General features: G+C 42.7%; 1 protein-coding gene across 2 annotated transcripts in view; it reads right to left on the minus strand.

Moving 5' to 3' along the window:
* The window catches only part of LOC129814869 (interleukin-17 receptor D-like), a 47691-nt gene extending 22851 nt beyond the window's left edge, over positions 1–24840 (minus strand). For both annotated transcript variants that reach the window (XM_055867982.1, XM_055867981.1), the window contains exon 1: positions 24444–24840. In XM_055867982.1, coding sequence (XP_055723957.1) covers positions 24444–24563 — 120 coding nt within the window. In that variant the 5' untranslated portion in view covers positions 24564–24840. The remainder of the gene's footprint in view (positions 1–24443) is intronic.
* Between the last annotated feature and the right edge of the window lie 153 nt (positions 24841–24993).

The raw sequence follows: 24993 nt of genomic DNA on the forward strand, positions 1-24993 counted from the left end.
CATATAGACTAACCTACCCCGCACTGTAGGCCTTTCTGCAAGCTGTTGGCTAGAGCGCACGTGCCAAGACCAGAGTAGGCACAGGCAACAGGTAGTTTTGTTACAATCGTTCCAGTTGACAATGAGATGGAAACACATTGAACATTCCATTTTTATTCGGTACATGAAAAGTTTTGCAAAAAAAGTACATTTTGTTTGCACTACCTCATCAGTTTGGTGGAAACATACCACTGGTGGGAAATGATGCAGATTTTTGAATATTTTCATGAAAATCTGTCACCAATTGGATAGAAACCTAGCTAATGCACAGCAATGAGTAGTGTAGGTAAGGGATGAAGTGAAAACCTATAGGAGGATAGCTCTCCATGAGGTGGGTTGGGCATGAAAGGACAGCAAGCCGTTAAATTCTGAGCCATGCTGACTGACAAGTGGCGTGGATTGGTACTGGGCAATTCCATGATAACAGAGTGATGCTGAGACTCCGATTTTTCCCCTTTTAAATGCATGTTAAACAAAACCAATGATTGGAAATTGTTAAAAGTAGTCCTTGTGCATAGACTTGTATGGTTTGTTTCACTTTGACAGCATTGGTTGTGGTTTGAAAAAATCTGAATGGTAGCATAAATCCACGGGCATGGAATTGCCCTACAGCTCGTTTCAGTCCTACGTCGTGTTAGCACCTACTTAGCTAAATGATTATCCATAGTTGCCTCCTTTGATACAGCCACAGCAGTCTTGAAATGGACTGTTACCTTGAATGCGACATTAAGATGTTAAACTCCGACATTTCCTGACATCTTATTTTCTTCTCTCTCACTCAGGTTGTTCTCAGGAGACAGGTCAGTGTCTGTAGAGATAACACGGCTTGACCAGGAGGAGTCAGGCTTCTACCTCATTGCGCTGAGAGGACGCCAGGTTAGGACCAGTGAATCACCAAGTCTTCTTATGCCTTGCATACACAACTTAGCACATACTGTATCGCTCAACCTTCCTCAAAACTCCAGTGCCCTACCTTTTTACCTATGTCTAAGGATTTTAAAATTGAGACTTCAACTCTATACTAAACCCAATTCCATATCCTGTATTGTTCTGCACTCTATAGATTATGCTGATGACCCGCTGTAAGAACCTGGAGATATGCACTGGTTCTGAGGGAGGCGACATGGACATAAACAGCGCTACCGCTGTCTGGACAACAGCCAGGGCGTGGTCAAGTTATCTGCTGCAACTTCATCTTTAGTGTGTCAGCTCTGCTGCACCTGGGGCTAAAAAACACATGGCAACACACTCCCAACAGTCATGTATGCTTAAACATACATGTATGCTCATTTGTGTTTCTGGAGGCAAAAAATAATAAAAAAATCTAAAAATCAGGCAGTAGGGATGTTCTGTTGATAAAAAATGTGAATTGGACCATTTTCCTGTCCTGCTAAGCATTGGAATTGTAACAAGTACCATTTGGTGTCATTGACAATGTATGGAGTAAAAAGTGCATTATTTTGTGTGTAGTAAAGGTGGTTAAAAATATAAATAAAGTACATACCCCCAAGAACTACTTAAGTAGTACTTCAAAGTATTTTTACTTGAAGTACTTTACACCACTGCTGTTACTACAATTTAAAAAAGGTAAAAACTCAAAAACAATTCCACAAAATAAGGAAAACGCAATGTAAACTATACCCTACAGTTGAGGGATGGGGATCGGCTGCCTGGCTGATTGGATAACAGGCTGACGGTATAGTAGGGCCAGGAAGATTCCAGTGTCGCAATATTCTTTCCAGGGCAAAAATTAAAAACAAAGTGGACCAAACTCTGGTTCTTTAAAAACCTGCTGTATGTAAAGTATTGTGTGATATAGCTTGTGAAAATAAACACGACGCATGTTTCAAACATTAGGGCCGTTTTCCTAAATAAGTTACATCCGCTTCACGTTTTGTTCCCTCGCCATGCTACTAAAAAAGTCCTAACCCTACTGTATAGCTGACTGACAGTCTGGATAGCTGGCTGGCACTGCCGGTATTTCAAAGATCTTATCCATCCTCCCATTTTAGAAAAGGATGCCCTTATCGCTGAGACAGAATGCCACACAATTAACCCCAACTAGGGAAATAGATTTATACAAAGCCTGGGAAACAATAACATACCATTCAGACCATAGTAAGCCTTGTTACTGTGAGGCCTATGGTAGTTAAATGGTTTCAAGTAAATACATGTAATGGAGCGCAATTTGCATCAGTTCATTTATTCACTTATCAAATTGACAAAACCCTGAGTTCTAACTTCAGATCCCGATGTGGAACTTGAGTTTTTGCAAAAAAAAATCCATTGACGTCAATGCATGATTTAAGCACGTCTTGAACTTGCCCGTTTCTCTCCTCCTCTCAGGATGTGTGTTGAGGCTGCCAACTAGTTCAAATCTTTCTCCCACCAACACACACACCCATCAACATACAAACTCCCACCTCTCCCTGCCCCTACCCACAGATTCCGACCTGCACCTCCAGATGTGTGCTCCCGAGTGGCGCAGCGATCTAAGGCACTGCATCTCAGTGCAAGAGGCATCACTGGTTCGAATCCCTGGTTCAAATCCAGGATGTATCACATGCGGCCGTGATTGGGAGTCCCATAGGGCGGCGCACAATTGGCCCAGCGTCGTCCGGGTTTGGCCGGTGTAGGCAGTCATTGTAAATAAGAATTTGTTCTCAACTGACTTGCCTAGTTAAATAAAGGTTAAATAAAAGAAACAATTTAAGTGTGTGTTTGGAGTGAAGCAGAAAAGAGGGAGACCGGCTAGAGACTAGACCACCATGGATGAACAGGAGAAGCCATTAACTGTGGTATCCACCTTCCACATCACTTCCATGTGTTCTTAACCCAACCATTACCTATTCATCAATAGATTTCCCAAAGGTCATACAGGAGAGGCTCCATCCTCTTAAACAGGTTTTCCACATTTCAACACTTTCTCTCAGTCTCTCCATCCAACACTTTAGGCTAAAAGACACAAATCAGTCTTTTACAAGGAGCTGAAGATTATTCTTAATTATTCTAATCCAATATACTGTATATCCCTATAGAGAACTCAAGTACTCTACGTGTCAGATACCGTGTGCGTTTTAACCCATCACTTGTGGTCAGGATGTGCTAGAAAGGGCCACTCCGCTGAGGAATTCTTTCGGAAGCGAGCTCTGCCTATCCTGGGCAGTAAGGTTGCTGAGCAAGACACATTCTCCTGGAGCGGAAACTTGAGTTGTTGACCAATTTGAACCATTTATTTTTAAGTACCATGTCAGTCAGCGCTCTGTTAACGCCATATTTGAAGTATGGGTAGTTCTGTACCGACCAATCGGAAGTGCATCATGTGACAGTACATAAGCCATGTAAAACCCTCAGGCTTGCAAGGACTATGGACTACATAGCGAACATAACAAACACAGCTGTTTATTATGGGTGCTGGTGAGAATTACATTGGCATACGCAGTGTACGTGAATTGACGCTCTACTCTCGCGTGCAAATTTTTACTCAGTTGACAGCGTACATCTGTGCGACTTGGCCTTTACACCTCTGATTTCAATCTTCAGAGCAAAGACCTGACATTTTATTGTGAGTCAAATGAACGTTGCTCACGGCCTTTTCAAAGTTTTAAAAGGCACATTTTTCGGAGGTAGCTACAAGGCTAACTACTAACTAACAAAATGTTTACTGCCACAAAGAGGAAGGCGGTAGCTCCCTAATTTCTCATTTAGCAGGGGAATGAAGTGTTGCCTTGGGGTTTTACTTATGGGCTCCTGGGCCTGCCGTCCTGGGGTTTAACACCCTGCTCTCAGCAGGAGGTCACACTCTCACACAAACAGACGCAGCAACACACACACACGACAAACACACACACAGTAACAAGCACAAAGCTGCCTGCAACAAACCCTTGCCACCCGCCTCACTTGTATCCAATCAGCAGGCTAACAACCCCCTGACCACAGCATCACACCTCATACAGGCCGAGGGGTGTGTGTGTGGTGGTGGTGGGGGGGGGGGGGGGTCGACAATGCCGCACTCTCTACAAAACCCTCCCTCCTCTCTACACAATGGCCATTTACAGCCCCCATATACAGGCCTATGTTCAGCTACTAGAAGATGTTGGTTTGGTCCTCCCTGCCGGGGGGATAGGAGGAGATACGCACTCCCCAACCTCCTGCCAAATGTATGACCATATTAGACATATTTCTCTCAGATTACACAGATTAAGATTTCAAAAACAAACCCAATTTTGATAGACTCCCATATCTACTGGGTGAAATACCAGTGTGCCATCACAGCAGCAAGATTTGTGACCTGTTACCACAAGAAAAAAGGGCAACCAGTGAAGAACAAACACCATTGTAAATTCAACCCATATTTACGTTTATTTATTTTCCCTTTTGTACATCATTACAACACTGTATATAGACATAATGACATTTGAAATGTCTTTATTCTTTTGGAACTTTGTGAGTGTAATGTTCACTGTTAATTTGTATTGTTTATTTCACTTTTGCATATTATTTACTTCACTTGCTTTGGCAATGTAAACATATGTTCCCCATGCCAATAAAGCCCTTGAATTGAGAGAGGGAGGGGAAACTCCAGCACTTACTTCCTTCTGATGTTCCCTCTCCTCTCCTTCTCTCCCCCTGTGTGTCAAATGGCCTCAAGAGTCAACTGGCATCTTAAAACTTCAAATGAACAGCTCAGGGTGAGAGGGGGTGGGGTGGTGGTGTGGTGCAATTAACTGGCTGTATCCCATGTGGCAGACCAGCGGGGTCCCATGTTGTTGGCTGAGCGTGAGGTAGATGGGAGGGAAGGGTCAGGCCCCGGTCACACTGCTCCCTGAATATTATAGGGCTGTAGAGGACACAGGGGAGCTGGGCCGGACCGGACTAATAACATACCATACTCTCTGGAGCTGGGAGGGGAGGAAAGGGGTTTAATTAGTTGTGGATCAACTGGTAATGCAGGCCCACAATTCCAACTAAACTCAATCGAATTTAAAATATAGATTTTGATTCATATAGTGCTTTTTCAACAGGTTGTCAATGTGCTTTAGAGGAATCCTAACTACTACGGAATGAGTTCCAAGATCAAAAGAGACAAACCAGGAAGTTGCTGTGGTTGTACACAATAGGAATAAAGACACCTACGCTACACCCAACCTGCACCACTATGCAGACATTTGGGCAGCAGTAGCTTTGTAGCCAGGACAGGGTATGATAAGGAGTGCGCAAAATCTCAGTGGGGACTTGTCTGAATACAGCTCTGCAGCAGCAGGTAGACAGTAGGCGAGGGCTGCTATCTATGGGCCAGACTTGGCTTCAAATACTGTTTGAAATAGTTCAAATATTTTCACGTTTGTAATTAGCCTGCGTCCAGTTCTCAAATCAAGCACACCTAAAGTATTTGGAATGATTTCAAATACAATTTGAACCCAGATATGCTATGGGCGTCCTCCTCTCTAGCTGCCGGAACCAGACCTATCAAAACCAGGTGTTCCTTCCTGCTCCTCTCTCCAGAAGAACAATAATTATATCATCTGAGACAGCCGCTTCTCACGCACACGCACGCACGCCTTCTGCCCCGAGCCCAGCAAAACCCTTCAAGATGCTTGTTCGGTTAAGGAAACATGTGCGTCTCTCACCCTGTTAGGATATCGTTAAAACACAGGCCCTCTATGCTAAATCCACTCACAAGGACAGATGTTTAGTTGGTCAAAATTATAATGTAGTTACTAGCAAAAAGATAGAATATTATCATATCAAATTGGTCACAGTTGCGCAAAGTGTTCAGAAGATCCAAGAGGATTAAAGACATCTTGTTTTTCTTTCTGGCGTAATAGAACCTCACAACACGTGTAATTCATTGAAGAGAACACAGCAGAACTGAGCAGATCCAGCATTATTACAGGTGGAGATGGTTCCCTTTCAAAATCACCCATTAGCAGCTGAACATATGGAGACAACTCCACACAAACCAACTGAGAAATCTGTAAAAAAGGAAACTATTTCTTTGATCCCCTGCCCCCATCCATTTCTTCTCTTGAACATCAGAGACTTTTTTTTTTTTTTTTACTTTTTTGAAGAAACATGTACACTATCATCTCTCATTTGGTAAATAGAATGCACGCCTCGTTAAGAGAAATCCCAAACACTGATTAATTACACTTAAAATTACAGCTTCACCCTTGGAAGGAGGGAGGGCGAGATGGAGGGGGAGGAGCAGTGGTGGAAAACTACACAATTGTCATAGAGTAAAAGTAAAAAATACCTTATTAGAAAATGACAAGTAAAAGTCACCCAGTAAAACACAACTTGAGTAAGTCTAAAAGTATTGTTTTAAATATCAAAAGTAAATGTAATTGCTCAAATAAACTTAATCAACAGTGAATCATTTCAAATTCCTTATATTAAGCAAAACAGAAGGCACCATTTTCTTATGGATAGCCAGAGGCACTTAAACTTAATTTACAAATTAAGATTTTGTGTTTAGTGAGTCCGCCAGATCAGAGGAAGTCGGGATGCCCAGGGATATTCTCTTGTTAAGTGTGTAAATGAGAAAATGTTCCTGTCCTGCTGAACATTCATCATGTAAAGAGTACTTTTGGGTGTCAGGGAAAATGTATGTAGTAAAAAGTACATTATTTTCTTTAGGAATGTAGTGGAGTAAAAGGAACAGTTGGACAATATAAATAGTTAAGTACAGATACAAAAAAAAAGTAAAATACTAAAGTACTACTTAAGTACTTTACACCACTGTGGAGTAGGGAAAGGGGAGGAGGGGAAATGGAGAGGGTGGAGGGGGGCGTAGGAGAGGGCAGAAAGAAGAGAGGTAGGCAGGAAAAGGGGAGGGGGGCAACTAATCTTACTGCCTGGAGGGAAGGAAAGAAAGAATTACTCTCAATTAAAATCAGTAACATTTGTTGGTTGTGTGTTGTAAGGTTCAACTAACCCCCTTATCCTAAAACTACAAATCACCCCACTTTTGAAAAGAGACAGGCAAACCTTGCTTGTGTGATTAATATGACTGTTAATCAGAAATAAAAAAAATGGACAACACAAATAAGAAATAAGAGTAAATTAAACTCATCTAAAGTAGGTGGGAAACAGCGCCACAGGCAGCCCCACCACCATTATTGTTTTTGGTGCAGAGTTTAGGAACTTCGAGCAGTATGACATTGCAATCGTGATAGAAGAGCACAATGCCGTCCAAGGGGGGGAAGAAAACTGCTCGCTGTTTGCAGCACCTTCTTTGTTGATGTAATACCGCAAATGGACATGGCAGTTTCACCACGTTTCAACCTTTTAGTAAAAGTATGATATATTTAGGCTTGAAGTCGGAAATCTGAAGTAGGAACTTTGCGGAAATACGTGTCAATGAAGTGTAAGTGTTTTGTGACTTACGTGTTAGTTATAGGGCTGGCTTTAGTTCATTTGGAACCACCTACGTACAAACATATTAGAGCTAACACGTGTGGGCATTGTCACTAGTTACCACAGCAACAAAGTCAAATTGGCTATATAGTACAAATGAATGAAAACAAAAAAAATTGCTTTTTGGTCTTGATTTAAGGTTAGCAGTGTGGTTAAGTTTATGGTTAGGTTTAAAATCAGATTTTAAGAAAATAAGTTGTAGAAATAGGTGGGGTTTATGACTTTGGTAAGTAAATACGACCCGTGTGGGCTCCTCATTTCCTGTTGCTACCTTGGCTTACTGCGGTCTGCAATGCACTTCGACTGTTGGGAGATGTTGGATGGGCTGGTGAAACGGTGAGTAACAAAAGAGCTACAGTATATTATTCTGATGAGTGGAAGTGTATAGGTGAAATGCAAACAGCTGGGATGCCTTGTTTCAGGAGACGTGTGCATGATGGTGCTACAGCAAGAGTTGACCTAGCTAGCAAGTAGCAGTTGCTCGCTAACTATACAAGTCTGGCTGGCGAGCGAGCTATAGTACTAACACATCACCACAGTGGTGTAACCATAAGCAATGCTGGTCTTCAAAACAGGCAAGGTTTCTCTACAGTAATACACCTAGCTGTCAAAGGAAATCTGCTTGCTGGCCAATGTGATACAAAATGCTGCAAAGTAATAACAAAACGTGCAAACTACAGTTCAGGTACACACTGAGGATGTATGCAAGTCATTAAAACGTGCTAACCCTCGCAGGGCTGCCGGCCCAAACTGCATCCCTAGCCGTGCCCTCAGAGCATGTGCAGACCAGCTGGCTGGTGTGTTCAGACATTATTCAAATCTCTCTAGCTCAGGCCACTATACTCACCTGCTTCAAGATGTCCACGATCATCCCTGTGCCAAGAAAGGGAAAGTAACTGAACTGGAAGACTACCAAGCAGTAGTACTAACTTCCGTCGTCAAGAAGTGCTTCAAGAGGCTAGTCAAAGACCATATCACCTCCTCGCTCCCCGACACACTCAATCCTCTCCAAATCGCCTACAGCCCTGAAAGATCTATGGACGACACAACCGCCATTACACTGCACAATGCTCTTACCCACCCAGACAAAAGGAATGCATATGTGAGTATACTTTTCATCGACTACAGCTCAGCCTTCAATACCATAGTGCCCTATAAACTCATGGCCCTGTGTCTGAACTCCTTCCTATGCAACTAGGTCCTAGACCACAGGTGGTGAAGATAGGCAATATTACCTGACACGGATTATCAACACGGGGAAGCCCCACAAGGGTGCATCCTCATTCCCCTCCTGTATTCTCATGACTGCGTGGCCACACACAGTTCCAACTCCATCATCAAGTTTGCTGACGACATGATAGTAGCAGGCCTGATCCCCAACAGCGACGAGACAGGCACTCAGATGGCGTGGTGCCAGGTAAACAACCTGTCCCTCAACTTTAGCAAAACAAAGGAGCTGATAGTGGACTTCAGGAGGAACCAGACACGCCCCCATCCTCATCAACAGGGCCGCCGTAGAGATAGTCAATAACTTCAAAATTCCTCCGCACACACGTCAGAGAAGCTGAAATGGTCTAACCGCATGGACACCTTGGTGAAAAGGGCATGACAGTGACTCTTCAACCTCAGGATGCAGAAGATATGTAGCCTGTCCAAAAGGGCCCTCAGTGTTTTAAAGGAGCACCATCGAGAGCATGCGCTCGGGCTGCATCACAGCCTGGTACGGCAACTCCACCACCGCAAGGCGCTTCAGAAGGCGATCTGTGTATGTATGTATATATGGTTGAAGTCAGAAGTTTACATACACTTAGGTTGGAGTTATTAAACCTCCTTTTTCAACCACTCCACAAATGTCTTAAACTAAAATTTTGGCAAGTCAGATAGGACATCTACTTTGTGCATGACAAGTAATTTTTCCAACAATTGTTTACAGACAGATTAATTCACTGTATCACAATTCCAGTGGGTCAGAAGTTTACATTCAATAAGTTGACTGTGCCTTTTAAACAGCTTGGAAAATTCCATAAAATTGTCATGGCTTTTGAAGCTTCTGACTGACTCAAATGTCAATTGGCATATTGGAGGTATATCTGTGGATGTATTTCAAGGCCTCCCTTCAAACTCAGTGCCTCTTTGCTTGACATCATGGGAAAATCAAAAGAAATCCACGAAGACAAAAGAAATCCATGTAGACCACAATTCTGGTTCATCCTTGGGAGCAATTTCCAAACGCCTGAAGGTACCACGTTCATCTGTACAAACAATAGTACGCAAGTATAAACACCATGGGACCACGCAGTCATCATCGCGCTCAGGAAGGAGACGCGTTCTATCTCCTAGAGATAAACGTAACATGGGGTGAAAAGTGCAAATCAATCCCAGAACAACAGCAAAGGACCTTGTGAAGAGGAAACAGGCACAAAAGTATCTATATCCACAGTAATACGAGTTATATGTCGACATAACCTGAATGGCCGCTCAGTAAGGAAGAAGCCACTGCTCCAAAACCGTCATAAAAAAAGCCAGACTACGGTTTGCAACTGCACATGGGGACAAAGATTGTACTGTTTGGCCAAAATGACCATCATTATATTTGGAGGAAAAAGGGGGAGACTTGCAAGTCGAAGAACACCATCCCAACCGTAAAGCACGAGGGTGCTCATCATGTGGGGGTGCTTTTCTGCAGGAGGGACTAGTGCACTTCACAAAATAGATGACATGAGGTAGGAAAATGTAGATATATTGAAGCAACATCTCAAAACATCAGTCAGGAAGTTAAAGCTTTGTCACAAATGGGTTTTCCAAATGGACAATGACCCCAAGCATACTTCCAAAGTTGTGGCAAAATGTTTAAGGACAACAAAGTCAAGGTACTGGAGTGGCCATCAAAGCCCTGACCTCAACCCTATAGAAAATGTGGGCAGCACTGAAAGTGTGTGCGAGCAAGGAGGCCAAAATTTACCCAACTTATTGTGGGAAGCTTGTGGAAGGCTACCTGAACCGTTTGACCCAAGTTAAACAATTTAAAGGCAATGCTACCAAATACTCATTGAGTGTATGTAAACTTCTGACCCAGTGGGAACGTGATAAAAGAAATAAAAGCTGAAATAAATCTCTACTATTATTCTGGCATTTCACATTCCTAAAATAAAGTGGTGATCCTAACTGACCTAAGACAGGACATTTTTACTAGACTTAAAATGTCAGAAATTGTGAAAAACTGAGTTGAAATGTATTTGGCTAAGGTGTATGCAAACTGCCGACTTCAACTGTATGTTAGGAAGAATACCTATACAGATGTCTGTCTGCATGGGTGTATAAGGACTAGCCTACTTCTTAAGAATTAAGAATGTGTGGCTGGAAGTTGGACAGCGTACTAACCACATCTGGTTTTTGTTTCAAATCTGTAATTAGGGATTTTACCATATACTACATAAAAATAAGAATCTTACATTTTGGCTATTGTCCTTTCCACGTGTACCCTATGCTTTGCTCTCTGTCATCTTGACATCTGGTTCTGGCATTTGTAGGTTGGACTTTGCAAAGGAAGGAATGTTCAATCTCAGGCCAATTTCCTCCTCACCTTTCTCAATGAGAAACCCCTTGTCTGCCGTGAGCCCATCACCTCTCTTAAGGGAGCCACATTGAAGCTGACTTTGCAGTAACTCTGATGTTACACTGTTTAAATATTTCTCTGTCAGAAACGGATCCTGGTGGATGCAAATGTAACCGAGTCATGTGCATCACATTATCAGAGGCTTCAGTGTGTTGGTAGACTTGTAGTTGTAATAAGTTTGATTTTGCAGTAGCAGTGAGCTTGGTTACTCCATCTTAAAACTCTGTGCAATCTACACTGAACAAAAATATAAACGCAAAAAAAAAGTGATGTATAAAAGCAAAAAAAATTGTTGGCCCCATGTTTCATGAGCTGAAATAAATTCCAGAAGTGTTCCATATGCACAAAAAGCTTATTTCTCTCAATGTTGTGCAGAAATGTGTTTACATCCCTGTTAGTGAGCACTTCTCCTTTGCCAAGATACTCCATCCACCTGACAGGTTTGGCATATCTAGAAGCTGATTAAACAGCACAATTATTACACAGGTGCACCTTCTGCTGGGGACAATAAAAGGACACTTTAAAATGTGCTTTTTGTGTCACAATACAATGCCACAGATGTCTCAAGTTAAGGAAGCGTGCAATTGGCATGCTGACTGCAGGAATGTACACCAGAGTTGTTTTATATTTATTTGTTTTATACATTTCAATTGACTGATTTCCTTATATGAAATTGTTGCATGTTGCTTTTATATTTGTGTTCAGTATATTTTCCATAAACAAAAATATTGTTGTTTCAGCTGTCTCAAGTTGGTGTACAAAATCAACAAAAAAAAACACTAACCAAACTTAGAAATGTGAGTTGTAATCATTTTACTTGAAAGCAAGTCTGTGTGCTATTTCTATTCGTGTGTGAATTTGGTCAGGTCGCCCAAAAAGTGACATATTGCCACTAAGTCTCTGCGACTGTCAAGGTCTGTTGTCATGGTTACCGGACTGCCACTGCAACCAGACCAAATGTGACAAGATGCAGGAGTTCTAAAAATTCTCCGATAGAATGACCTACTTTTTTTAGACACATTGTGGAGCCATTTTCTGTAAGCTCTCCATTACCTTGTAAATAATGTTGTGGGTGTATTTTCCTGTAATAATGAATTTTTTAAAAAGCAGCTGAAGATGTCAGCTATACTCTTGGCATTATTTGAACTGGCTATCCAGCTAGCTAGGAACGAACCAAAACATTTAGAAAATTGCTTTTAGTTGCTACAATGACAAGTGATGTCGGACGACAGTAGATTGCCATAGCAACATCATGAACAATTGTCTACAGACATGTTGATAGACAAACTGTAAACCAGCCTTTTACATGTGCCCCAGGCACACAGTTTCACAATTTTCTGTTCACTTGTTGCAGAGAAAAGATTTCTGCCTGCAGCCCATAGACGCCATAAAGATTTTTTGCAAAAAGGTGTCTGAGGTCCATGTGACTGGTTACGGTTGCTAATCTCTGATTGGACAATCACTGTTCGATGGCGGAGTTTAGCGAAGGATCAATTGGGTACTTTTCCCGCCACTGGTCTGAGGCAGTCGTTAAGTAACGATCGTTTTCAAGATCAACTTTAGTAACAATGGTTTTGGGAAACTCAGAATCTAAAGATGCTCCTAACAAACGTAGCCTTAAGACGCTTTCTGGGAAACCAGGCCCTGATTGGTCTCCTCAGATAATGACGTTCTTAGCTAGCTAGCTCACAGAGGGACTAAGTCCGAGCCTGAACAGGACTGATCAGAGAAAAACGAACAAACCCAAAATGCTAGACCATGCCCGTTTGTCCAACAAGTCACCAGGAACAGCAACACAACAGCGAACACATGCACCAGCCACTTTCACACTTGGATTGTTTGATTAAATAATGGAAGGTTCAACAGTGTTTATTTATCCGTGAGGCAGTATAAATAATCATAGTAGATTATGCCTGAGAAATGGTTGGCCTGAAGGGTCCTTCTTATAGACAGTTAATCAGAGCTTCACTGTAGCAGATGTGATTCTGTTGGCTTGACATCAGAATGGTGACGACAGATCCAAAATTGTAGAAACCTATGCTACTGAAAGCCATTCCTAATAAAATCATTCTACCCCTGACCCGCTCTACAAATGTTGTGATGTGCGTTTTGTCCTATATTTATTTGATTTTTAATCCCGGCCGCCGTACCCGCAGGAGGCCTTTAGGTAGGCCGTCATTGTAAATAACTGTTCTTAACTGACTTGCCTAGTTAAATAAACAAATAACAGATTCAAGCCTTATCCCAGCCCCTACCATAGATGTCCATGCTGGTTTCAGTCCTTCCCCTAACCCTCCCCTGGCTATACGGTTTTATTTCAGCCCCATCCCAACGCTTGAGGTCTATGGTTCGCTGTGGTTCTTCCCCTAACTCCAGTCCCATCCCAGGCCATCCTCCAACAGGGCAGGGCTGGACTAATCAGAGTTCTCCCTGCAGTACCTATCCACCATGTGGTTCTCATTACCCCAACATATGGCTCCCATTTCACATTCCCAACCTTTTTTCCTGGGACAATTGCCTGTGTCCTTTATCAAGCTCTATTAACGCTAATTAATCACTCGTTCTTTACTCCCCTCCTTTTCCCTTCTCTCACGGCTGTGTGTATGTGTAAATGTGTGTATATACGTGCATGAATGGATGTATGCTCCAGGGGTGGTATATACTTCACTAGAGGCCCAGTTCCATCTCTAGGGGTCTGGTTCAAGAAACCGCTCCGTAGACCAGTGTCAAAACCCAATACGTTCTTCACACTGACAGACTAGCATTAATGAGAATTTAATGGACGTCTTAAACCGCAACATTCATTTGCAGAGATGATAATTAATTCTCCACTTGGTATTTCATCCACACAACGATGTAAGAACCACATAAGGTTGGTGGCACCTTAAAATTGGGGAGGACGGGCTCGTGGAAACGGCTGGAATGGTATCAAATACGTCAAAATATATGGTTTCCATGTGTTTGAAGCCATTCCATTTGCTCCGTTAATATTATGAGCCATCCTCCCCAATGCAACCTCGACTGGTAAGAACATAAATAGGCACGCATCACATGAAATCCAGACTGAATTCTCTCTGGAGTCGGGATAAGGAGGTTGAATAAGTTAAGTCGTCTTAAAGATGGAATCCGCATTTGGGGAAAACGGCGCCACTGTTTGCCCCGCCCCTATGTTAATGTTTTTTTGCAATACATATTGATGTCCAAGGGGATTTTTTTCTAGGAAAAAATAAGTGTTTGTTGTAATATCTCAAATGGATGTGGCAGTGTCTGTTCTCCGTTGGAACCTAGCATTAATATTCCAATAGAAGAAAAATGCATGGTCATTTAGTTGCTCGTCAAACATCTCATTCCAAAATCATGGGCATTAATATGGAGTTGGTCCCCCCTTTGCTGCTATAACAGCCTTCTGCAAAGGCTTTCCACTAGATGTTAGAACATTGCTGGGATGTCCTTCCATTCATTAGTGAGGTTGGGCACTGATGTTGGGCGATTAGGCCTGGCTCTCAGTCCGCGTTCCAATTCATCCCAAAGGTGTTCGATGTGGTTGAGGTCAGGACTCTGTGCAGGCCAGTCAAGTTCTTCCACACTGATCTCGACAAACCATTTCTGTATGGACCTCCCTTTGTGCACGGAGGCATTGTCATGCTGAAACTGGAAAGGGCCTTCCCTAAACTGTTGTTACAAAGTTGGAAGCACAGAATCGTCTAGAATGTAATTGTAGGCTGTAGCGTTAAGATTTCCCTTCACTGGAACTAAGGGGCCTAACCCAAACCATGAAAAACAGCCCCAGACCATTATTCCTCCTCCACCAAACTTGACACTACGCATTCGGCAGGTAGCGTTCTCTTGGCATCCGCCAAACCCAGATTCGTCTGTTGGACTGCCAGATGGTGAAGCGTGATTCATTACTCCAGAGAACGCAATTCCACTGCTCCAGTGTCCAATGGCAGCGAGCTTTACACCCCTCCAGCGGACGCTTAGCATTGCGCATTATGACCTTAGGCTTGTGTGAGGCTGCTCGGCCATCAAAACCCATTTCATGAAGCTCCCCACAAACAGTACTTGTGCTGAAGTTGTTTCCAGAGGCAGTTTGGAACTCAGTAGTGGGTGTTGCAACCGAGAACAGACTTTTACGAGCTGTTCCCTACAGGGATGCAAACTTGAGGGTCAAAAAAAAGTTGATACATTTCTCGCAAGAACCCCCCCCTAAAAAACTGCAAACACACACAGCTCCAAAAAGTTAGGCATCCAACAGAATTTCACACCATGAGAGATTATTTTTTAATTCAGATTTAGGATTAGGCATATGCATCCTAACTTCGAAGCAGCTAATTGAGTAGGCTATTCTGTACCATCCAAATTTGTGCATAGCCACGGTACCATGTTAGCTAGCTAGCCAGGTAACATGACTAAACAAGGTAGTTTTTGATCAACTAAAAACTCACGGCCCGCGAGTAGTTTGAAACGGCCGGTGACATGGTTATCAAATTTAAAATCTGCGGCAATTTGCAGTAAGGGGGAAGGTAGCTCCGGTAATATGGAGCGTAACATTTGAATAGTTTGGGTTAGAAACTTGCGGTTTTCAGTTATGTAAAAGGTGCAAGCATGACAGTCACTGTGCTCCTCTATGGCAGTGGTTGAAGCACTCATTCTGATATGACATCACGCTCTTTACTCTGATATTCTATTTGTAGGACGTATAGGGATGCATTCTGTGCTCAGTCATTAATTTTGATATGAGAAACAACGTTATTCATTGTTAGAGTATTGGAACGTCACACCTGAAACGTCACGCCTACCTGTGCTAGGTAATACAGAAACCAAGCTTATAAATGTACTCCCTTGCTTCCTCCAATGCGTATAAGTGTTCCGTGGGTTATTACACAGAAGTGAAGTAAGCAGAGGCAACAAAGTTCTGAGGAAAGCGGGTGGTAATGTTAGAAGCTAAGTTGGCAAATTAACTTAAACTAGCTAAGGTCAGGTAGCGATCATTAAGAACTGTGTACGCTATTGAAACATGCATGAAACTATAATTTGCTTCTGATCAACTATAAAATCACAGAATTATTTTGAATACGGGTTGCTTACCTCGAGTTGCACTCAAAATGAGAGGCTCAATTAAAGAGGCTTCAAATACAGCAGTTTTGCATACACCACTCCCTTCTTCCCATATTCTCTGACGTTGCTATGGCAAACAAGCTGTTTTAGCCATCCTTGTAACTCACTTCTGCGAGGAGATTGCTTTCTAAACTAAAAAAGGTCTACCTAAGAAGCATCAGCCTCTCGGTCTGATATGCGCTTTTGAACATGAGTGAGCGCCACTTATTGCGCTGGCGTCGTCGTAGCCTTGACCAAGGAATTTGTGTACCGATATCCCCTTACATTCAAATCAGTTAAATTATACATTTCTCAAGGTCCGAGGCACTTTGATCAGTAACATTCTTGAAGCCCAAGAAACAAATACTTAGCTTCCTAGTACATGCAGAAATTAAAAAGGTTTATGAATGGCTGCGGCGTTGTCCGGTACGCCAGTGTCCCTACAAAGTGCACTACTTTTGACTAGAAGCGTATAGGCCCTGATAAAAGTAGTGCACTAAATATAGGGAATTGGATGCATTTTGGGACACAAGCCCTTTTGTTTCCAGCCTGCATGCCTGACCCTCGGTCTGAAACATTACCATATGCTATGACATTACTGAGCAAGAACCCACTGGATAATTTTTGTAAACAGAGGGCCTGTTTTTAACCTGCGGCGGGGCCAAGTTTCTCACACAAAGGCAAAAACAGGTGCTTAGACAAGGAGGAATGATCACACACACACAAATATGTGGGCCTCCTTGGTATCCGCGAGAGACAAATCTCCGTGGCAGTGAAGAATGCCCCAACTACCCTCAGGAGGAAGGATGCCAAGTGCAAGTGAACACATGCGTTTTAACACTCATGCCTTTACCAGACACGGTCCTATCCTTCCATGAAAGCTCGACTTTGTCAGGCTTCTCTGCTAAGCTGATGGCTTTTCCAGCTTTGAAACCACACACAGTATCTTCTCTCCCCTCCATGATAAATGGATTTAGGGAGCTTCTGCACAGTTGACCTTAGCAGTCACACCACACGTGCCTGTGGAGGATGGTCGCTAACCCCATGTCCTGACCAGCAGACAGGGCCAGAGCGTAGTGCACTAAATAGGAAATAGGGTGCCATTTGGGACATGCAGACAGGGCCAGAGAGGCAGAGCTGACCCCTTGGTATTCACAGTGGATAGGGGCAGAGAGTGGCTGATCCCCTGGTCCATGTAGCAAACAAGGGCAGAGCAAGGCTGACTCCTCTGTTTCACCCAGCAGACATGGGCAGAGCAGGGCTGACCTGCCCCCAGCTGCTCAAAGTTGACACAATAGCTGTGTTAGTCAATTAGGATTTGACATTCAAATAACAAGTTTGAAGCTGTGGCAAGTTCAGACAGACCTTTTAAAGGGAGAATGCCATAAAGGGAAGCTTTAGACACCAATAAAACATTCAATTTAATTGTTTTAATTAAAAATAAAAACACATTTCCTTATCATATGTGAAGACATTGTGAAAATAATATAGTCTTGGACTCAGGCTTTTTTAAGACTGTAGCCCTATGGTGGGCTGAAAGAGAGCCTTATAAATAAACAACGTGGGTTCTCAATGTGTGTTTTGCTAAAGCAGGACACTGCGGATTGATGATCCAAAGCCTGATCCAGTGATCCAGGGACTAAAGAGCTGAAGGGCTTCCTGTCTGTTCTAGTCCTGGCCAGCCAGGTTTAGCTGAGAGCGAGCTAATCTGCAAAATGACATTACCAAACACACCGTTACAACACAAACACACAGCAAGTAAATGTCTGCGTGGTGAGGGACAGTGGGATTTGGAGTGTTGTGGTTTATGCTATAAGAACGATGGATTCTGGATAATGACGAGAAAGCAGCTCGCTCCTCTCCTTTGACTCCATATTTATTTAACTAGGCAAGTCAGTTAATTAAGAACAAATTCTTATTCACAGTGACGGCCTACCAAAAGGCCTCCTGCGGGGACGGAGGCCTGGGATTAAAATAACAACAACATAAATATAGGGCAAAAACACACAACACTGCATAAAGAGATACCTAAGACAACATAGCAAGGCAGCAACACATGACAGCACGGCATGGTAGCAGCACAAAACATGGTACAAACGTTATTGGGCACAGTCAACAGCACAAAGGTCAAAAAGGTAGAGACAACAATACATCACACAAAGCAGCCACAACTGTCAGTAAGAGTGTCCATGATTGAGTCTTTGAATGAAGAGATTGAGATAAAACTGGCCCGTTGTGTTTGTTGCAGCTCGTTCCAGTCATAGCTGCAGCAAACTGAAAAGAGCGACCCAGGGATGTGTGTGCTTTGGGGACCATTAACAGAATGTGACTGGCAGAACAGGTTTTGTTTGTGGAGGATGAGGGCTGCAGTAGATATCAGATAGGAGGGAGTGAGGCCTAAGAGGGTTTTATAAATAAGCATCAACCATTGGGTCTTGCGACGGGTATACTGAGATGACCAGTTTACAGAGTATAATAGAGTGCAGTGATGTGTCCTATAAGAAGCAATGGTGGCAAATCTGATGGCCGAATGGTAAAGAACGTCTAGCCGCTCGAGAGCATCCTTACCTGCCAAGCTATAAATTATGTCTCCGTAATCTATCATGGGTAGGGTGGTCCTCTGAATCAGGGTTAGTTTGGCAGCTGGGGTGAAAGAGGAGCAATTACAATCAAGGAAACAAAGTCTACATTTAACTTTAGCCTGCGGCTTTGATATGTGCTGAGAAAGACAGTGCACCGTCTAGCCATATACCCAAGTACTTGTATGAGGTGACTGCCTCAAGCTCTAAACCCTCAGAGGTAGTAATAACACCTGTGAGAAGAGGGGCATTCTTCTTACCAAACCACATGACCTTTGTTTTGGAAGTGTTCAGAACAAGGTTAAAGGTAGAGAAAGCTTGTTGGACACTAAGAAAGCTTTGTTGTAGAGCATTTATCACAAAATCCAGGGAGGGGCCAGCTGAGTATAAGACTATCTGCATATAAATGGATGAGAGAGCTTCCTACTGCCTGATCTATGTTGTTGATGTAAATTAAGAAGAGTGTGGGGCCTAGGATTGAGCCTTGGGGTACTCCCTTGGTGACAGGCAGTGGCTGACAGAGCAGATTTTCTGCACTCTTTGAGAGAGGTAGTTAGCAAACCTGGCCAAAGACCCCTCAGAGACACCAATACACCTTAGCCGGCCCACAGGAATGGAATGGTCTACCGTATCAAAAGCTTTGGCCAAGTCAATGAAAATAGCAACACAATATTGCTTAGAATCAAGGGCAATGGTGACAATTTAAGGTTGCAGTGACACATCCATAACCTGAGTGGAAACCAGATTGCGTATCAGAGAGAATACTATAGACATTTAGAAAGCCAGTCAGTTCATTATTGACACTTTTTTCCAACACTTTTGATAAACAAGGCAAAATAGAAATAGGCCTATAACAGTTAGGATCAGCTTGATCTCCCCCTTTAAATAAAGGATGACCTGTGGCTGCCTTCCCCCCAGGAATGAAAGACAGGTTAAAGAGGTTGGAGATAGGCTTGGCGATGATAGGGGAAGCAACCTTAAAGAAGGAAGGGTCTAAACCATCTGACCCAGATGTTTTTTTGGGTATAAGTAGCTCCTTTAGCACCTCAGACTCAGTCTGACTGCCTGCAAGGAGAGACTTTGTAGCGGGGCAGTGGGAAAAGAGGGAGAAGCATCGGGGATAGTCGCATTAGAAGGGGTGGGAGATGAGGAAATGTTGGACGGGCAAGGAGGCATGGCTAAATAGGAATCCTGGCTTAATGAAGTGGTGATTAAAGAGCTCAGCCATGTGCTTCTTGTCAATGACAACCACATCAATATTAAGGGACATGGGCAGCTGTGAGAAGGAGGGTTTATTCTCCAGGTCTTTAACCGTTTTCCAGAACTTCTTGGGGTTAGACCCAGAGAGAGAACTGCTCCATAAAGTAACTTTGGCCTTCTGGATAGCCTGAGTGCCCTTATTTCTCATTTGCCTGAACACGAACTAGTCAGCCTGAGTATGTGTGTGCCGAGCCATTCGCCAAATGCAATTCTTGAGGTAGAGTAACTGCAAGATCACGGTCAAACCAGGGGCTGAACCTGTTTTTAATTCTCCTTTTCTTTATAGGGGCGTGTTAACAATACCACTGAAAATATCAAAAAAGAAGGTCCAAGCGTCTTTGACAGAGGGTAGCATCCTGCATATCTACCTGCCAAAAAATCTAAGTTTCTCTCAATCGAAATCTATCCTTTCGTAAAAAACACATTGAACACATTAAGCTGTGTCTGAGGGGGGGGGGGGGGGGGGGGGGGGGGGGCGTGAAAATTACTAAGACAGGGCAACATAGAAACTAATGTGCATACACACGTTTGTCTCTTCCCCACTTGAATAAATGCATAAATTATATTTACTTGTTCAACTCAATGAAAGAAAAACAATAACTAAAATTGTGGATATTGAGCCACCAAACCAACACAACAAAGTGCAGTAACACTTCCTACGGCAACACAAGGTAACAAACTACTCTATTGAGCACCCTCACCTCTATGGCTGCCCACGTTGTATGGTGGTAGTCATAAAATAACTACTGAGGAGTAACAATGAACACCGGAGTGTACCTTGTGTTTCTTTAGCATTTGAAGGGACTACTGTGGAATCTCACTTTGGGGGTCTGAGCCTTTGTGTCACAGTAGTCATAATTAAATTACTGGTCAGTCGGGTCATATTGAAACACAGGGGAGTACCTTGTATCGCAACTTCATAGAGATGTCTGACTCTGGAGCTTTTGAAGAGACCACTGTATAATCTCATTCTGGGCTCTGAGCCTTTGGCAGGAAGTAGGAAGTGCCCCGGGTAGCAGATCACTGATGAGGTAAAGAGGAAAGATTGGATAATTGGTGGTAATGACTTCAGTCTGTCAGACTCATACAGTCGCTGTATCTGAATACCCATACTAGCGTACTACATACTTAAACTGCATACTAATTCGGCGTTTGATCTAGTGGAAGTCACTGGTCTTTCCCGACTTGCGTGTTTGACTACAGCTGATAATCAGATACATTTAGACGCTGTACCAATGAACGAATGGCGGGACTCAATGCAATCGCGCATTAGATGACGCATGGAGTACTATTTTCCAAATTTCACATACTATAAAACATTTTTTCACGTCCTATTTAATACGCTAATATGGGTATTCGGACACAACCAGTCGTTGAAAGTGTGTGGTTGTGCGCGCACGGCTGCGCACGTTTGTACAAAATCTAATTCGATAAACAATTCCACACAAAAGCTTATCCTTATTTCTAATTCTGACCATTTCATTATTTATTCATTTCTTGCACGGGTTCATTCATAAAGCTAGCTTCTGACCAGACCATCAACAATGCAGTGCACCCTGGTAGGGTGGACAGACACACTGGACTTTTAACATACCTCCCATTTACCAGGGCCAAGCAGCCATTCTTCCCTAGCAGCAGGATTCCCTCCCTGCCAGTCAAAGGCAGGCAGCCATGCATCTGAAAGGCCCAGGCCTCCTCATTGAGAAAAGCTCCGGGGCGATGGCTCTGTCCCGATTCAGAGCTAGCCAACCAGGAACTTTCCCACAGAACAGACACAAAACTGCCTCCAAGGATACGAGTTGGTTGGGTGGTTTTCAATGCTCTCTCAAGGAGGTGGAAAGGAATAACTCTAAACCTTGTTAACACAATACACACACACAGGTGCGAGCATGGCGCACACACAGTTTCCATGTGTAACTCTGTTGTTTGTGTCGCACTGGTTTACTTTATCTTGGCCAGGTCGCAGTTGTAAATGAGAACTTGTTCTCAACTGGCCTACCTGGTTAAACAAAGGTTGAATTTAAAAAATAAACACAGAACAAATTTCAGCATGAAAACACACTCTCCCTCCACACACCATCAACGCTATGAAGCAAACGCACCTCCCTCCCCGACATCATTCATCTGCAGCCAGATGTTACAGACATAAAGAAAAGAGAGAACAAGAGGGGGTTATTTCTTTTGAGTTTGTGATTAACAAAGACAAAGTGAAGGAAACATGTGTCCCACATGTGCAGTCAAGCCAGGGCTGGTAAGAGATTCCAAGGCCACCACAATAAAAGACTTGGCCAGGCCACTGTTTGTGTACGTCTGGAGACATTGGAAAACATGGTCCTTTCTTTTTCTTTCCATCCCTTTGACACTGTAAATCAAGGCATGACTAGGAATCATAGGGACATTGACAATGGGTGCAAATCACACTAGTGTAGGGTTACACTCCAGGAATTCAGTCTTCTCATACATCAGACACAAATTGACATCTTGTTTTGTGGTTTTGTCTTAGAGTCTATACACAACAAGGAACCTAAAACAGAGTCGTATTGTGATTAGTGGTATTGCTGCTATCAATGTTATTGTTGCCTCTGATCGCATGGCTGTCCACATAATAGGAAGTACAGCAGACCATTGAAACAATTGGGCAGCAGGCTTCCAAATTACAATCAGAACATTTATTTTATGCCAACAAAATACACATTGTGTGGACCGTGTACTCTCCAAAATAGAAATAATGCATTTCCCCTATTTAATTTAGTTCAGAGAAACGTTACAGTATGTGTTGAGTTCTCTGCTATGCATTTAAACATTTGAACCGGCCCATAGAGGTAAGACAGGGACCCTCTTCAAACAACTATCTCGTTGTCCCAGGTACTATGGCGGGACTTTGTGGTTGTAAGCACAATAGGAAACCACAGGGGTGATTTCACCTGGGGTTGCATATCAAATGGAACCTTATTCCTTTTATAGTGCACTACTTTCTCTGTGTCAAGTTGTGTACTCTATAGGGAATAGGGTGCCATTTGGGACACATATCCTGTTATAGAAATGTGTTGATTGCATTTTTCCTCCAGACTTCCACTGAAACCCGGGATGCAATTCCCAGATATATCCATTATGAAAAAGTTACATTCTTCAACTGTCGATCACTTGCAAACAAATATGTTTCATAGTTTGGCCGACATTACAGAATGACGGTTTGTGCTGTCGGTGAGACCGTTCTAACAAGCATTTTTAAACATGATACATTTTTGTTCAATTTAATTTGTGGAATTTCTTTCCTTCTAAATGCGTTTGAGCCAATCAGTTGTATTGTGACAAGGTAAGGGTGGTATACAGAAGATAGCCCTATTTGGTAAAATACCAAGTCCATATTATTGCAAGAACAGCTCAAATAAGCAAAGAGAAAACGACAGTGCATCATTGGTTTAAGACATGAAGGTCAGTCAATCCAGAAGATTAAGAACTTTGAATGTTTGGCACTTTTTTCATTATTATTTTTACACAGAATTAGGCATAATGATTATTCTCTAATCATTATACTTCATGCGCCCTCTAAAATAATAGGTCCGTGACACCCCTTGTGCCATGTCTACTGTCACAACATTATAATGACAATTGGCAGTGAAATGGGACTGTACTAAGGTCAACACCTTTTTGGAGACAATGGATCAGACACACCACTTCTCACCTGCAACAGTTTCACCTTTTACAACTAATAGCCATTTCCAACTGTAGTTGGCCTACAAACTGTCCACTACTAGCTAGATTCGTTTTTTCCACTTTCCATGTTTTTGTGGGTGAAAACTTCTATGAAAACACTTTAAAGTACTACCTGTACTTTACTTCACTACATTTCCTAAAGAAAATAATGTCCTTTTTACTCCATTCTTTTTCCCTGACACCCAAATTACTCGTTACATTTTGAATGCTTAGCAGGACAAGAAAATGGTCCAATTCACACATTTATCAAGAGAACATCCTTGGTTATCCCTACCGCCTCTGTCTGCGCGTTGTGTGACCCTGCCTATCCATAAATTAAAAACAAGTTCTTTACTTTTACTCAAGTAAGACAATTGGGTACTTTTCACACCACTGGTAACATGGTTGTATGTAAATCCTTCATGGGTTTATTGGGATAGTCTAATACAAAAGATCACTGTAAACAAGACGAAAAAAAAGGTAAAGTAGAATATACATATCTTTCAACCAAAGCTTTTACTTCTTGAAGTGTTCACTTCATTTGTTTAAAAAAAACTTCCACCCAAAATGTTTAGGGATAAATAGCTATAATTTCCACATCTAGGTTTAAACAAAATGTCAAAACTGAACATGAGAAGAACTCAGCAAACTACGAGACTTGAAACTTGACGCGCACTCATGACACGACGTTAATCAGCAGCTTTTTCAGAAATCTCGGATCATTTCTATTTTTTTACCTTATTGTTGCATTTTTCAGAGTTTCCTTTCTTGGTGCCTGGTGCCTGTGAGGCGGAGTAGTAGTTCGAAAACAGAAATACAATTGTGGCTAGATTAAATAGTCTCGCTCGCGCAGCCATACCCTCTCTAGTCCATGCAGACTATCTACTGTGGAGCTCGATCCGTCCCAGAATGTTGTCTCTGTGATGCTGGTGTAATGTTCCCCCCAAAGTGGGGCTGTGGCCTGTAGCAGCCTACCTACAGCTCTTGAAGTTGGTTTGCATAAAGTTAGTAGGCTATTTGGTCACTTTCTATCCGCCCACCGCAAATATGTGATCCTGTTCTTTCACTCTGGAATTGTACAAATGAAGTGACCGTTTGAATAAAAAACAATCTCAGCCCTCTCTTGGAAATCTCCAATAAAGTTACTAAATTGTCCCCACCTGCTCACAAGCTCCTCAGGTATACGCCCCCTTTCAACCTGTAATATGTCTTGAAGCACCCCAAGGCTGTTGATTTATGCGAATACAGAGAACATTTGACAATTGACTCCTAGGGGTTGAAAACGTT

Source organism: Salvelinus fontinalis, chromosome 18, assembly GCF_029448725.1.
Source record: "Salvelinus fontinalis isolate EN_2023a chromosome 18, ASM2944872v1, whole genome shotgun sequence".
NCBI lineage: Eukaryota > Metazoa > Chordata > Actinopteri > Salmoniformes > Salmonidae > Salvelinus > Salvelinus fontinalis.